This window comes from Symphodus melops (assembly GCF_947650265.1).
Source record: "Symphodus melops genome assembly, chromosome: 16".
In the NCBI taxonomy this organism is placed as follows: domain Eukaryota; kingdom Metazoa; phylum Chordata; class Actinopteri; order Labriformes; family Labridae; genus Symphodus; species Symphodus melops.
Window position 1 is genome coordinate 24,763,954 of NC_136706.1, and position 17,597 is coordinate 24,781,550.

The 17,597-nt window shown below is 43.8% G+C and overlaps 1 protein-coding gene across 1 annotated transcript in view; it reads left to right on the forward strand.

Moving 5' to 3' along the window:
• Positions 1 to 17,224, forward strand: part of LOC306836639 (multidrug resistance-associated protein 1-like) — a gene marked incomplete at its 5' end in the record, with an annotated part of 20,376 nt that extends 3,152 nt beyond the window's left edge. The window contains 13 exons of the mRNA XM_079363816.1: positions 1 to 99; positions 183 to 320; positions 2,855 to 2,980; positions 6,465 to 6,526; positions 6,869 to 6,997; positions 8,681 to 8,911; positions 11,099 to 11,276; positions 11,570 to 11,731; positions 13,990 to 14,082; positions 14,198 to 14,401; positions 16,069 to 16,215; positions 16,680 to 16,767; positions 16,932 to 17,224. The exon at positions 1 to 99 is cut by the window's left edge and continues 68 nt beyond it. Of these exons, the coding sequence (XP_079219942.1) occupies positions 1 to 99; positions 183 to 320; positions 2,855 to 2,980; positions 6,465 to 6,526; positions 6,869 to 6,997; positions 8,681 to 8,911; positions 11,099 to 11,276; positions 11,570 to 11,731; positions 13,990 to 14,082; positions 14,198 to 14,401; positions 16,069 to 16,215; positions 16,680 to 16,767; positions 16,932 to 17,140 (1,866 nt within the window). The 3' untranslated portion in view covers positions 17,141 to 17,224. The remainder of the gene's footprint in view (positions 100 to 182; positions 321 to 2,854; positions 2,981 to 6,464; positions 6,527 to 6,868; positions 6,998 to 8,680; positions 8,912 to 11,098; positions 11,277 to 11,569; positions 11,732 to 13,989; positions 14,083 to 14,197; positions 14,402 to 16,068; positions 16,216 to 16,679; positions 16,768 to 16,931) is intronic.
• Between the last annotated feature and the right edge of the window lie 373 nt (positions 17,225 to 17,597).

Below are 17,597 nucleotides of genomic sequence, written 5' to 3' on the forward strand. Positions count from 1 at the left end.
GGTCTTTTGGAGATCTTTTACATCCTGGTTAGGAAGAACGAGGAGATCCAGAAGCACCTCTTAGTGATGATTGGTCCACTGATCCGAAGCCTCACTCTGGTAGGTCAATCGTTAAATCCACCATGTGAGGATGGTCATGGTGAGGAAGTTTTCTGGGAAACATTAACTCCTCTTCCTCGTAGGTTCTTGCAGTTGTGATCATTCAGGTGGAACGGATGAAGGGCAACAGATCATCTGTTGTCCTTTTCCTCTTCTGGACTCTTCTGGTTCTGTGTTCCCTGGTCCCTCTGAAGGTCGACATTGAGCAGATTATTGATCAGGTATTATTGAGCTTTTCTACTTGTAAATACTACTACTGCTTGTAATAATGATCATCATCATTACAATGTAGAAACTTTAAGGTTTTGAAAGGGCAGTCTTTTGAAATTTACAAAGTTTTAGCAGTTCTGTTTGGTTTTTATAAACATCAGTGAGGATCACATGAGCCCCGTTTCCACCGAGCGGTCCGTCTCGGTTCGTCTCGGTACGCTGCGCATTTTGCGGCGTTTCCATCGACTAATCCTGGGAAAGATTCCCAAATAACCGATCCGTACCGTCCCACTTTTTGGGACCCTTCCGTCGGGGGGCCAAGAATGTGGAGCCGACCTGAAAAGGTGGAGCTAAACACTGCAGTCCTCTGATTGGTCGAAAGAGTTGTCACTTCCTGTGTTACGTCATCAAACAAAACTCTGGTGTGTTTAAAGCATTGAGTGTAACACAGCTGATTGTTAGCGTGTGTATTTGTCCTCGCCGCTCACAGCCTTCTCTGAAACAAAGCTGGATTGAGTTCTTGTAATAAAGAGTCACATGACAGTGACAGAGGAGACGACCTGCTGGATGTCTCCAGCGTTGGTTTGGTTTATGTAGCGTTTTTCTCCTTTGAATTTATTAGTTAGCGGTTAGCTGTTAGCTGCTATCATGTGATGCTATTTACATATTTGCGCTATCGTCATCCAGCTTACACGCCGCCTACCAAATAGGGCACGTTTGGCTGTGGAAACACAAACGGGATCGGGCTTAATCGAACCAAACTGTACCGATCCGTACCGGACTGCTGAGTGGAAATTGGGCGATGTAGTCTGAGGTTTTTCAAGTGGACTTTGTTGGTCTGTACTACAAACAGAGTCCATTATATCAAGGAAATCTTTGGTTATCTTTACGTTACATTTTCTGTCTGAACTGTTAATCTGTCGTCATGGGTCGGCTCTCTCATATTTCACAAATGTAGTTACATTTTAAATTAAATTGTCTCTTTCTCGTGCGATTGGTCCCAGCTTGGTTTGTTCCACCACGTTCATCCTCACCTCCTGCTTTCTGCAGATACAGTCCACGTGTTGAAAACATCTTAGTTTGTTTCTCTCTGTTCTTCTCTTTCAGCTGCAGAATTTCACATCCAGTGAAAACTTTGTCTTGAGAGTGGCAGGTCTAAATCTAGAGCATATGATTTAAAATGAAGTGTGTGTGTGACAGAGCAGATCATAAGGTGCTGATAATGAAGTGTGTGTGTGACAGAGCAGATCATAAGGTGCTGATAATGAAGTGTGTGTGTGACAGAGCAGATCATAAGGTGCTGATAATGAAGTGTGTGTGTGACAGAGCAGATCATAAGGTGCTGATAATGAAGTGTGTGTGTGACAGAGCAGATTGTAAGGTGCTGATAATGAAGTGTGTGTGTGACAGAGCAGATTGTAAGGTGCTGATAATGAAGTGTGTGTGTGACAGAGCAGATTGTAAGGTGCTGATAATGAAGTGAAAGAAGAGTCTGGTCAGAATCTGAGGAGGAATCTTAATTAACAGTATTTTATAAGAAGCTAATCAAATCTGAATTCAGAGGTTGGTCATTTCTCTACAGTATTTTTAAAGTTGGGTTCCTGTAAAGAACAGTTTTTATGGGCGCATCACAGACTCTAAAGACCTGTCATTATATCTCCCTGCAGGTCCAGGTCCCGTATTCACAAACAATATCAGAGTCCTCTCAGAAAGCTGGCTGACAAAAATATGAGTAAGGATTTTTAGCTTAAGAGTAATTCAGAAACTGAGACAGAAATGTTTATCTCATGGGAAGGTGTGGTCAGCACACAACACTAACCGATTTAATCACCTACAAGCAGAGTCTTGACTATTTAAATGTGTAGTCATCTCTCACGGCCAAACACAATTTAAGAGCAAACAAACATGACATCAAGCTTAATGTGGCTAGCTGTTAGCTCATACATCCAAAACAGTTTGGTCCAACTCCTTTCCTCGTCAGTCGGATTATTTTACAGGACACTTTATAAAAACACAGACTAACATCCATCTAACTTTGTTTGGTGTTTGCTGCCATGACAATCTACAGAGTCTGTGCTCAGCCGTCTTCACTGTTCTCAGATTGATTTCTGATTGTAAGTACTAAAAAAATGTTAAATTAACGATTTGAAATTGGGACACCTTGATTGTCTTCTGGGCAGATCGGGGACTCGTACCACCAGAGAATCTGACAAGGTAATTTTTAGATCTACAGATAATCAGGCCTCCGCTGACTTTGGTTGGAAGTAGGGTATCAGGACATGTACCCCACTTGAAATGTACATGATCATGATCATGTGACTCAGAAGAACATTTCATGTGTTTTAAGGTTTGTTGGTTACCATATCAACTGGAGAAACTTTTCATCCTATTAAAATCCTCCTTAGTCCTCCTCAGAGTTTGACTCCTGACACTCTCTGTGAAGAACTTTCATGTTTACATCATCTCGTCTGAACTTTGAGGGGAAACATTAGAGTGACTCTTGATTCCGAGGAGGCTTCATGATTACGACTTACCTGTGTTTCAGGGGTTTTCATCAGATGCTGTTCGTTTCGTTGCATTCTTCATTCGATTTTCTCTCCAGCTCATTGAGCTGGTCCTGAGCTGCTTCTCCGATCGCCGACAGCTGTCAAAAAAAAACAACTACACCCAGGTAAAACACACTTACAGTAAGCTCACACACCTAACACACGTCTTCCCAGGTAACACACATCTCCAGCAAGGTGTCACAAAAAACATAATCAAGGCAAAACACACCTATGCCCAGGTACAACACATAAACCCATTTAACACACCTACACATAGGTAGCACACTTGAACCAAGGTAACACATTTTTCACATCTTTACCCAGGTAACACCTACATCCAGGTTACACACCTACGTCCAGGTAACACACACCTACATCCAGGTAACACACACCTATGTCCAGGTAACACACACCTACGTCCAGGTAACACACCTACGTCCAGGTAACACACACCTACGTCCAGGTAACACACACCTATGTCCAGGTTACACACCTACGTCCAGGTAACACACACCTACATCCAGGTAACACACACCTATGTCCAGGTTACACACCTACGTCCAGGTAGCACACACCTACGTCCAGGTAACACACACCTACGTCCAGGTAACACACACCTATGTCCAGGTTACACACCTACGTCCAGGTAACACACACCTACATCCAGGTAACACACACCTATGTCCAGGTTACACACCTACGTCCAGGTAACACACCTACGTCCAGGTAACACACACCTATGTCCAGGTAACACACCTACGTCCAGGTAACACACCTACGTCTAGGTAACACACACCTACGTCCAGGTAACACACCTACATCCAGGTAACACACCTACGTCCAGGTAACACACACCTACGTCCAGGTAACACACACCTACGTCCAGGTAACACACCTACGTCCAGGTAACACACCTACGTCTAGGTAACACACACCTACGTCCAGGTAACACACACCTACGTCCAGGTAACACACCTACGTCCAGGAAACACACCTACGTCCAGGTAACACACCTACGTCCAGGTAACACACACCTACGTCCAGGTAACACACCTACGTCCAGGTAACACACACCTACGTCCAGGTAACACACCTACGTCCAGGTAACACACACCTACGTCCAGGTAACACACACCTACGTCCAGGAAACACACCTACGTCCAGGTAACACACCTACGTCCAGGTAACACACCTACGTCCAGGTAACACACCTACGTCCAGGTAACACACACCTACGTCCAGGTAACACACACCTACGTCCAGGTAACACACCTACGTCCAGGTAACACACACCTACGTCCAGGTAACACACACCTACGTCCAGGTAGCACACACCTACGTCTAGGTAACACACACCTACATCCAGGTAACACACCTACGTCCAGGTAACACACCTACGTCTAAGTAACACACACCTACGTCCAGGTAACACACCTACATCCAGGTAACACACCTATGTCCAGGTAACACACACCTACGTCCAGGTAACACACACCTACGTCCAGGTAACACACCTACATCCAGGTAACACACCTACATCCAGGTAACACACCTATGTCCAGGTAGCACACACCTACGTCCAGGTAACACACACCTACGTCCAGGTAACACACACCTACGTCCAGGTAACACACCTACGTCCAGGTAGCACACACCTACGTCCAGGTAACACACCTACGTCCAGGTAACACACCTACGTCTAGGTAACACACACCTACATCCAGGTAACACACCTACGTCCAGGTAACACACCTACGTCTAGGTAACACACACCTACATCCAGGTAACACACCTACATCCAGGTAACACACCTACGTCCAGGTAACACACCTACGTCTAGGTAACACACACCTACGTCCAGGTAACACACCTACATCCAGGTAACACACACCTACGTCCAGGTAACACACCTACGTCCAGGTAACACACCTACGTCCAGGTAACACACACCTACGTCCAGGTAACACACCTACGTCCAGGTAACACACCTACGTCCAGGTAACACACACCTATGTCCAGGTAACACACACCTACGTCCAGGTAGCACACACCTACGTCCAGGTAGCACACACCTACGTCCAGGTAGCACACACCTACGTCCAGGTAACACACACCTACGTCCAGGTAACACACCTACGTCCAGGTAACACACCTACGTCCAGGTAGCACACACCTACGTCCAGGTAACACACCTACGTCCAGGTAGCACACACCTACGTCCAGGTAACACACCTACGTCCAGGTAACACACACCTACGTCCAGGTAACACACACCTACGTCCAGGTAGCACACACCTACGTCTAGGTAACACACACCTACATCCAGGTAACACACCTACGTCCAGGTAGCACACACCTACGTCCAGGTAACACACCTACGTCCAGGTAACACACCTACGTCTAGGTAACACACACCTACATCCAGGTAACACACCTACGTCCAGGTAACACACCTACGTCTAGGTAACACACACCTACATCCAGGTAACACACCTACATCCAGGTAACACACCTACGTCCAGGTAACACACCTACGTCTAGGTAACACACACCTACGTCCAGGTAACACACCTACATCCAGGTAACACACACCTACGTCCAGGTAACACACCTACGTCCAGGTAACACACCTACGTCCAGGTAACACACACCTACGTCCAGGTAACACACCTACGTCCAGGTAACACACCTACGTCCAGGTAACACACACCTATGTCCAGGTAACACACACCTACGTCCAGGTAGCACACACCTACGTCCAGGTAGCACACACCTACGTCCAGGTAGCACACACCTACGTCCAGGTAACACACACCTACGTCCAGGTAACACACCTACGTCCAGGTAACACACCTACGTCCAGGTAGCACACACCTACGTCCAGGTAACACACCTACGTCCAGGTAGCACACACCTACGTCCAGGTAACACACCTACGTCCAGGTAACACACACCTACGTCCAGGTAACACACACCTACGTCCAGGTAGCACACACCTACGTCTAGGTAACACACACCTACATCCAGGTAACACACCTACGTCCAGGTAACACACCTACGTCTAGGTAACACACACCTACGTCCAGGTAACACACCTACATCCAGGTAACACACCTACGTCCAGGTAACACACACCTACGTCCAGGTAACACACACCTACGTCCAGGTAACACACACCTACGTCCAGGTAGCACACACCTACGTCCAGGTAACACACCTACGTCCAGGTAACACACCTACGTCCAGGTAACACACCTACGTCCAGGTAGCACACCTACGTCCAGGTAACACACCTACATCCAGGTAACACACCTATGTCCAGGTAGCACACACCTACGTCCAGGTAACACACACCTACGTCCAGGTAACACACCTACGTCCAGGTAACACACACCTACGTCCAGGTAGCACACACCTACGTCCAGGTAGCACACACCTACGTCCAGGTAACACACCTACGTCCAGGTAACACACCTACGTCCAGGTAACACACCTACGTCCAGGTAGCACACACCTACGTCCAGGTAGCACACACCTACGTCCAGGTAACACACCTACGTCCAGGTAACACACCAACTTATGTCTTGAAAAGATTTCTTCTCGTCGTAGAACCAGTGTCCAGAAGAAGACGCCTCTTTTCTCTCCAGGTTTTTCTTCTTCTGGTTCAGCAGGTAAAGTACAAAGGTCAAAACTCATCAACTGTCACAACAATCTGTGATGTATGAATTATTTGTCTTCATGAATAGGAACAGTGCACATTAATAAACTAAATATGGCACATAGTAGTTTAATTTTCATTTGTAGTGTTTGATCCTAGACGTAGGTACCTACACACGTAGGTGTGTGTAGACTACAAATCATCTCCATATTTATCTGTAAGTCTATTTTATTGTTTTAAAAATGCACATCAATATCTTATAATCATTGGTTAGGGTTAATGATCAGATAAGGAACATTAAGCCTGCTAAAAACAGTAATATGAAAACATTTGTCATTGTTTTTTTCACGCTCAGTTTGGTTCTTCGGGGTTACCGGCGCCCCCTACAGGCTGAAGACTTGTGGTCACTACGGGATGAGGACTCATCAGTGTGGATAATGACGGACTTGGAGAAGTTCTGGACTCAGAATTGCAAACTGCTACAGTATAAATGCTTTTATAACAGAAATATTGAAAAGGGGTCGTAATAAACATTACTGTGAAAGTGAAATAATGACATTGTGGGCACTTGGAGGTCAACAGGTGGGACTTGTATGACAGGCTGGTAGAGCAGGTGAGCAGATGGAAAGTTATCAGGTGATGCAGACAGATGAAGTTTTTCAACAGAAGGAAACAGAAACATCTTTGAAGGAATCCAGATTTTACAGGAAGGAAAGATGAAGCTCACTGGTGAAACTCAAAACTGGTTTATTACTGAAAGGGGAACATTAACATTAAACATTAACACTGATGAATATGATTCCGGATTTAAAAAAACGGGACACCATCCTGGAATCAGTGACTAATAAACAAGAAGAAAACTCACAATGTTCACGAGAAAAATTAAATGAATGTTGAGACTGATGTAGATATGAGAAGATGACTAGGATCACCCAGTCCATTAACATCCCCCCCAATACTCAGACTTCACCCTACCTGCTCCCTCCACAACCCCCTCCCCCTCCTGCTTCAAAAGCTCCACCATCATCCCAGTCCCAAAGAAACCTGCCATCACAGGACTCAATGACTACAGACCCGTCACCCCGACGTCTGTGGTCATGAAATCCTTTAAGAGACTGGTGTTGAGCCACCTGAAGGACATCATAGACCCCTTGCTGGAACCCCCTAGTGGAGGATGCAGTTAACATGGGACTGAACTACATCCTGCATCACCTCAACTCCACAGGGACCTACGCTAGGATCCTTTGTGGACTTCATTTAACACAATCATCTCAATATCCTCTACCAGAAACTCACCCAGCTCACAGTGCCGGCCTCCACCTTATCAGTGGATCCCCAACTTCCTGACTGACAGGGACCCTTCAGTAAAACTCTTGAAGTTCACCGATGACACCCCCGTCATCAGTCTCATCAAGGGAACAGCATGCTCTCTGGTGCAGTTGGAACCATCTGGAGCCGAACTCACTCAAGACAGTGGAGATGACAGTGGACTTCAGGAGAAGCTCTCCTTCACTGCATCAGCTGAGGAAGTTCAACCTGCCCCAGGAGCTGCTGATCATGTTTTACACCTCCATCATTCAGTCTGTTCTGTGCACCTCCATCACTGTCTGGTTTGGATCTGCAAACAAACTAGACACAGACTGCAACGGACAATCAGGACTGCAGAAAAGATAATCAGTGTCGACCTTCCCCCCATCCAGGACTTATATCAGTCCAGGGTCAGGAAACGGGCAGGTAGCATCGCTGCAGACCGGACGGATGTAGAATCATGATGCGGATTCTGTCTCAGACTCATGTAGAACAGTCAGAAACCTGGATCAGAATCAGACTCATGTTGAACAGACAGAAACCTGGATCAGACCCAGACTGATGTAGAACAGACAGAAACCTGGATCAGAACTACAAAAGGGCAAGCTGGACTTTTATGAATGTTTAAGTCTTTATGTAAACTGTTCAGGTTAGATTGAGCAAATGAAGACCAGCTGAAGTATTGACCACGTAGTTTGACAAAGAAAAAGAAATATCTGTTTGTTAGATTGTTGTTGACAAAGTTTAGGGTGTGTGAAGGGTTAACTGATGGTGACATTAAACAATTGTAAAAAAGAAGAAGAAAAAAATGTCAATCCAGGGGTTACAGCTCCCTTAAAGGTTTGTTTCTTTTCTGCAGAGACAAGCCAGATGTACCAGGACCAGGCCCATCCAGCTTCCAGTCCTGGTATGAACATTCTTCCAGTCTGACAGAGAAAACTCAGCTGCTGAGGAAGAACCGTAAGGGGCAAGGCTATGGCCTTGTTCTCCTGCGTGCTCTGGGGCGGAGCTTCGGGCTTTACTTCATGTGTGGGACTCTGTGTCTCCTTTTACATGATGCCTTCATGTTCACAGTGCCACAGGTGCTCAGGTAAGTTGCACAGGTTACAGAGGTCACAGTGATAGTGAGGTTACACAGAGCTCACAAAGAGGTCATAGAGGTCACACATAGGTTACACAGAGTTCACAAAGAGGTCATAGAGGTCACACATAGGTTACACAGAGTTCACAAAGAGGTCATAGAGGTCACACATAGGTTACACAGAGTTCACAAAGAGGTCATAGAGGTCACACATAGGTTACACAGAGTTCACAAAGAGGTCATAGAGGTCACACATAGGTTACACAGAGCTCACAAAGAGGTCATAGAGGTCACACATAGGTTACACAGAGTTCACAAAGAGGTCATAGAGGTCACACATAGGTTACACAGAGTTCACAAAGAGGTCATAGAGGTCACACATAGGTTACACAGAGTTCACAAAGAGGTCATAGAGGTCACACATAGGTTACACAGAGTTCACAAAGAGGTCATAGAGGTCACACAGGTTACACAGAGCTCACAAAGAGGTCATAGAGGTCACACATAGGTTACACAGAGTTCACAAAGAGGTCATAGAGGTCACACATAGGTTACACAGAGTTCACAAAGAGGTCATAGAGGTCACACATAGGTTACACAGAGTTCACAAAGAGGTCATAGAGGTCACACATAGGTTACACAGAGTTCACAAAGAGGTCATAGAGGTCACACATAGGTTACTCAGATCAAAAAGGTCACAGAGGTCACACAGTCGTTTGTACTGGTTTGTCAGATGTCAGTTTGTTTTTCTTGTTTCAGTTAACTGCTTAGATGTTGTCTGCAGTTTACTGTAGTCTGAGGTCCCGTTTCCACGGAGACGCTGTGACAGAAACGCATCGAAGCGACCGCACTCCGGATTCAAACTACAGACCGTCTACACGGCAGGTCTCTGAGTGAAAACCATGTAGTTCTCACGCCCGGCCAGTAGTGGGCAGTGGACACTCACCAGTACAACCACTTCCTCCACAACTTCCTGTTTAGCGGCGAGTTCTCCCAGGTCTTCCCTAAACGCTGCGTATGGTCGCCCTGTGCGGCGAGTTCTCCCAGGTCTTAGCTAAACGCTGCGTATGGTCGCCCTGTGCGGCGAGTTCTCCCAGGTCTTAGCTAAACGCTGCGTATGGTCGCCCTGTGCGGCGAGTTCTCCCAGGTCTTAGCTAAACGCTGCGTATGGTCGCCCTGTGCGGCGAGTTGTCCCAGGTCTTAGCTAAACGCTGCGTATGGTCGCCCTGTGCGGCGAGTTCTCCCAGGTCTTAGCTAAACGCTGCGTATGGTCGCCCTGTGCGGCGAGTTGTCCCAGGTCTTAGCTAAACGCTGCGTATGGTCACCCTGTGCGGCGAGTTGTCCCAGGTCTTAGCTAAACGCTGCGTATGGTCGCCCTGTGCGGCGAGTTGTCCCAGGTCTTAGCTAAACGCTGCGTATGGTCGCCCTGTGCGGCGAGTTGTCCCAGGTCTTAGCTAAACGCTGCGTATGGTCGCCCTGCGTATGGTCGCCCTGCGTATGGTCGCCCTGCGTATGGTCGCCCTGCGTATGGTCGCCCTGCGTATGGTCGCCCTGTGCTCGGGTAAAGGTCGAACTGTTTGCTGCAGGTGTTCGATGCTCTTTGGGCGGCGACACACACGATGTCTCATATCAAGGTTCTGTTTATACAACGAGCTGCTGAAGCTCATAGCACAAGAGAATCCACCGCCATTGTTGTTTATGTTTGTTCTGGACTACTGTGCATGTCCACATGTATGTGGGGAGGTGTGGTGAGGTCATCGCAGCCAGAGAGGTCACTCCATTTCCTTCACATGGCTGCGATACGCCCCCCCCCCCCCCCCCCGAAACAGAAGTTTCACTCCACCCTGGAGGTCGAATTTAAAAGCTTGCGTTTTCACCCCGTGAAACACCGACGCCGTGTGAACGAAAGGCCAATCAGATACTCAACTGTTTCGTCTTACTGTCACAGCGTCTCCGTGGAAACGGGGTCTAAATGTCACTGTTGTTAATAATTTACTGTTTGTAGATACTGTTGTTTATAGTTTATGATTGTTTACAGATGCCTGTTGTTTTTAGTTGACTTGACTGTTGTTTACTGTTGACTGTTGTTGTTAATAGTTGACTGTTTATTATTGACCCGTGTTGTTTACAGCTGGCTTTTGTTTTATTGTTGAAGGTTGTTGTGTATATCTGAACTTTAACTGTGGTTGTGCTCAGCTTGCTGTTGGGATTCATGCACGACAGAGATGCTGAGATGTGGAAAGGCTTCCTGTTTGCCTCGATGCTCTTCCTGCTGTCCTGCCTTCAGTCAGTGCTGCACCATCAGTACATGTTTTACTGTTTCACTGTGGGGATGAGGCTGAAGACCGCCGTCATGGGCCTTGTCTACAGGAAGGTACACAGAATGCCGTGTTTGTTTACTTGTGTGTTTATGTGTCCAGATCTAAGAGTCCTATAATATTTGATTGTCTATCGCAACCATGATGGATAATCCAAATTAAGACCCTCCATGAAACAGAACAATAAAGATCCTATTTCTCCAGTTGAACCCTGAAACACACAGAATACAACTAGACCTGCTGAGAGGGGGCACTTTCAAGTTTTAGCTTTGAATGGTACATGGTGCTGGACCTCCGTGTCTGACGGTAAACATGTTGTGAATAAAGTTGTCTGTGTTTGAATCCTCAGTGTCTTGTCATCAGCAGTGCTGCGAAGCGCGGCTGCACTGTGGGAGAAATCATCAATCTGGTTTCAGCAGACACTCAGAAGTTAATGGATTTTATAGTTTATTTCAACAGTCTCTGGATCGCCCCCATAGAGATCTCACTGTGCTTCTACTTCCTGTGGCAGGTAAAAATAACACACTAAATACAGTTTACCTCTTGACTTCATTGACTGATTGAACGATTGATTTATTGACCGAATGATTGATTGGTTTATTGACTGAATGATTAATTGGCTGACTGACTGATTGGTCTATTGAATAATTGATTGGTCTATTGACTAATTGGATAATTGACTGACTGAATGATTGGTTAAATGACTAACTGAATGATTGATTGGTTAATTGACTGACTGAGTGAATAATTGATTGGTTAATTGATTGAATAAAGAAATGATTGATTGGTTTATTACTTGACTGAATGATTGACTGATTGGCTGATAGGTTAATTGACTGACTGAATGATTGATCAGTTTATTGACCGACTAACTGACTGAGTGGTTAATTAACTGGCTGACTGATTGATAATTGACTGACTGACTGACTTGGTGGATGATTGATTGATAATTGACTGACTGACTTGGTGAATGATTGATTGATAATTGACTGACTGACTTGGTGAATGATTGATTGATAATTGACTGACTGACTGACTGACTTGGTGGATGATTGATTGATAATTGACTGACTGACTTGGTGAATGATTGATTGATAATTGACTGACTGACTGACTTGGTGAATGATTGATTGATAATTGACTGACTGACTTGGTGGATGATTGATTGATAATTGACTGACTGACTTGGTGGATGATTGATTGATAATTGACTGACTGACTGACTTGGTGGATGATTGATTGATAATTGACTGACTGACTTGGTGAATGATTGATTGATAATTGACTGACTGACTTGGTGGATGATTGATTGATAATTGACTGACTGACTTGGTGAATGATTGATTGATAATTGACTGACTGACTTGGTGAATGATTGATTGATAATTGACTGACTGACTGACTTGGTGGATGATTGATTGATAATTGACTGACTGACTGACTTGGTGAATGATTGATTGATAATTGACTGACTGACTGACTTGGTGGATGATTGATTGATAATTGACTGACTGACTGACTTGGTGGATGATTGATTGATAATTGACTGACTGACTGACTTGGTGGATGATTGATTGATAATTGACTGACTGACTTGGTGGATGATTGATTGATAATTGACTGACTGACTTGGTGAATGATTGATTGATAATTGACTGACTGACTGACTGACTTGGTGGATGATTGATTGATAATTGACTGACTGACTTGGTGAATGATTGATTGATAATTGACTGACTGACTGACTTGGTGGATGATTGATTGATAATTGACTGACTGACTGACTTGGTGGATGATTGATTGATAATTGACTGACTGACTTGGTGGATGATTGATTGATAATTGACTGACTGACTTGGTGAATGATTGATTGATAATTGACTGACTGACTGACTTGGTGGATGATTGATTGATAATTGACTGACTGACTGACTTGGTGGATGATTGATTGATAATTGACTGACTGACTTGGTGGATGATTGATTGATAATTGACTGACTGACTTGGTGAATGATTGATTGATAATTGACTGACTGACTGACTTGGTGGATGATTGATTGATAATTGACTGACTGACTTGGTGAATGATTGATTGATAATTGACTGACTGACTTGGTGAATGATTGATTGATAATTGACTGACTGACTGACTTGGTGGATGATTGATTGATAATTGACTGACTGACTTGGTGGATGATTGATTGATAATTGACTGACTGACTTGGTGGATGATTGATTGATAATTGACTGACTGACTTGGTGAATGATTGATTGATAATTGACTGACTGACTGACTTGGTGGATGATTGATTGATAATTGACTGACTGACTGACTTGGTGGATGATTGATTGATAATTGACTGACTGACTTGGTGGATGATTGATTGATAATTGACTGACTGACTTGGTGAATGATTGATTGATAATTGACTGACTGACTGACTTGGTGGATGATTGATTGATAATTGACTGACTGACTGACTTGGTGGATGATTGATTGATAATTGACTGACTGACTTGGTGGATGATTGATTGATAATTGACTGACTGACTTGGTGAATGATTGATTGATAATTGACTGACTGACTGACTTGGTGGATGATTTGTTTGTTGACTGACTGAATGATTGATTGATTGGTTAATTGACTGACTGACTGAATGATTGATTGAATGGTTAATTGACTGACTGAGTGAATGATTGATTGGTTAATTGATTGAATAAAGAAATGATTGATTGGTTGGTTAATTTATTGATTGAATGATTGGCAGCTCCTGGGTCCATCTGCTCTAGCCGGTGTCATTGCTGTTGTTCTGATCTTCCCTCTGAATGGATTCATTGCCAAAATTAGAAGCAAGCTTCAGGTGAAATATGATTCATTTTACATCAGACGTGCTTCCTGAATGGAAATTGAATGTGAATACAGTGATGCATTAAATTGAACAAAGATGAATTTACAGATCATTGTCTGTTTGTCAGGAAGTTCAAATGAAATTCTTGGATGGTCGAATCAAACTAATGAATGAGATCCTGAGTGGTGTAAAGATCCTGAAGTTTTATGCCTGGGAAGAAGCATTTCTACAACGAGTTTCCATCCTGAGAGAAGGAGAACTCAAAGCCTTGAAGAAATCTCAGCTGCTTTACTCCGTCTCTCTGGCATCCTTTAACTCATCATCCTTCCTGGTGGGTTTGGACTTACTCATGGTCTGTTGAAGTGCGACTAACTCCTAATTTAACTCTGATAAGTCTATGGGTTGATATCTTCAAGTGACAAAAACAGCACATTTACAGAGCCCAATGCTTGCTGTGAGGTTCTATTATAGTGCGAGCCTGGGTGTGCCTTATCTTCAGGTCAATCCTCATGAGCAACATGAGAAATAAACTACTAAGAGAAATGGCATGCCTTCAATTTAAACAAGCATGTACACAGCCACAGTCTCTTTCTTACAGTTAAGAAAGAGATCAGACTGAGAAACTGCTGGTGTAACTCTGTTGATTCATTGAGAGTGAGTGGCACTTTGGGGTGGCCTACAGCTCAGGTAGACGCTGCAGCTTGAGGAGAACCTGAATCTTTAATCACACATTTTATCATTGAATAAGAACAGACATCAGTGTTAGTTTTGGTAAGTTAAGTTTGGTAAGATAAGTTATGATTTAAATGCCTTTACCATCTCTGACAAAGAGGCTTTCAGAAACGTTGACACCTTGGTCTTCTAAAATTGAATAAGGAAAGGTCATTATATTGCTAAGGAGTAAAAGTTTCACCACACCTTAAACCCCAAACAGTGCCATCTGCAATTCAAATGACCATGCTTTGAACACACACCAGTGATGCACCAGTGTAATAGTGGGAGGAAATCTATAAACAGTGCCAAAATGATTAACATATTTTTAAGAATTTATCTTCAATTGTTTTCATTGCACCAAATTAAATGCTAATTCAATACACGTAAGAGGGTTAGGGTGCAACCTCTCATTTTAAAGAGGTACGTTTGATCTTTTTTTTTAAGTGCTGGGATGTTACAGAAGAGACAAGCAGGTTCTAAAGAGTCCAGCACTAACCCTACCCCTAACACCAATCATCTGGACTCAATGCCATGTGATAGCTTCCACATTCATTGAATCACACACATTGACTTCATCAACAGCAAAGCAGTAAAGAGAAATATTATGATGACTTACTGAATCAAGCTGTTTAAAATCGATGTAGAGGAATCAGAAGGGGCTGCTGAGAGAGACCAGAGATATGTGGATCAACAACACATCCCAAAGACTGGGACAAAGGTTTCCTGCACTCATGCATATGTTGAATATTATTAAATATATATGAAATATAAAAATTATAATTTTCATTCAAACTGATGCTGGTATGGCGGATACCCTGAGAGAATGAAAAGTGCTTTGGTTGATAGGTCAAGGCATTAACTGCTGGATGTTTTGGTACATACATACATGGATGTGACAACGTTTATTTGAGCTGATAAGTGCAGGTCAACTACAGACTGGTCTAACCTTGGAATGCATCAATCTCTTATTTATAGATTTCCAGTTATATAATCTTTGAGAAATAGGCCTGTGTGTGTTACATTGTGAACAGAAAGACATGAAGCAGAGAGTTCTGTTACTAAAAGTACTTTCTCCTCCCTGCATTGATATAGGTTTGTGTTTTATGTTTTCTTGTGCTTTGTTTTTTCATATTGGGCAAAAACAATAGTTTCCATCAAAAGTCATGGTCATGATCATCGAACATAAAGTTCAAATCAAAATCTATAAAAAATACCAACATTCTGCTTAATTGGTGTTAAATCTGATAAATATTAATAACTATGACTCTTCTTTGTCCCTATCAGATCGCCTTGTCAGTATTTGGATTTTACGTGTCGGTGGATGAAGGGAACGTCCTGGATGCACAGAAAATCTTTGTATCTGTTGCACTCATCAACATTTTAAAATCTCCTCTGAGTCAGCTTCCCTTCGCCATGAGCACGGCCATGCAGGCAGGTCAACCCGCCAACATTCAAATCTTCCAGTCCAGTCAAAAGTAACCCTCACCTTAGACCCCCCCCCCCTCACCCCCCCCCCCCATAATAAATCATAACTATGAAACAGCAACAGTTTTTTTCCCCATTGATCAACTGAGAACTAAAAAGTCAGTAAGACTGTATAATAAACACCATCATAATCAAAGGGTTAATTGGTAGATTATCAAACTTTAGTAAACAATTATTTGATTATGAACAAACAAATCAAATGATAGTTCATATCAGCAGATATTTGAAAACACTTTTATAAATAATTGTAAATCCACTGTTAACATTAGTATAAAATATAAACCCTTTATGTTCAACATCAAATATAGCTTTACAGATAATTAACAAACAGTATTTAACTATCGTTGTTTTCTAACTTTGAAATAAGTAAGAACTAAAGTTTAATGAAGTAACATTTAACCCTTCTTCAGGCCATCATCTCACTCAGACGTCTTGGAAACTTCCTCTGTCAGGATGAACTGAAGCTCGATAACGTGGAGAGACTTCCTCAAAGCGCAGGTGTGTCACACAAACAGCATAGCATGTTAGCATAGCATAATATATCAATGGCCTGATCACAATCACATTCTTTCTGGGTTGACTATTTCTGAAGTGTTAAGTTTCCAGGTTTCAGGGAGTTAAAGGGTTAATGGTTTAATAGAGAGTCACTGTTGTTCCTTCAGGTGGATATGGTGTGAGGGTGGAGGGAGGGATCTTTTCCTGGTCCAATGAAGGGCTGCCGTGTCTGCAGAGGATCAATGTGAATATTAAGACAGGCTCCCTGGTCGCAGTGGTCGGCAATGTGGGCTCAGGGAAGTCCTCCTTGCTGTCAGCCATGTTGGGAGAGATGGAAAAGAGGAGTGGCTCTGTGTCCATCAAGGCAAGAACATGAAGCATGCTTTATTTACGTGATGTTATTTTAAAAGGGGTGGAGTCAGAGAAAAGAACCATCAAATGAATGGACGCCATACTGGAATGTGTTTGTCAGTTACACATCGATCTTTGAGATTGTATTTTATAATTTATATAATAATTTAGAGCAAAGCGTTGAGTGAAGTGAAATGAACGGCTACATGAACTCTGTCTCTCTCACTCTATATGGGGGGGGGGCTACATGAACTCTGTCTCTCTCACTCTATATGGGGGGGGGGGGCTACATGAACTCTGTCTCTCTCACTCTATATGGGGGGGGGGCTACATGAACTCTGTCTCTCTCACTCTATATGGGGGGGGGGGCTACATGAACTCTGTCTCTCTCACTCTATATGGGGGGGGGGCTACATGAACTCTGTCTCTCTCACTCTATATGGGGGGGGGGGGGGCAGGTCTTTGTTGGCACCAAGTCCACT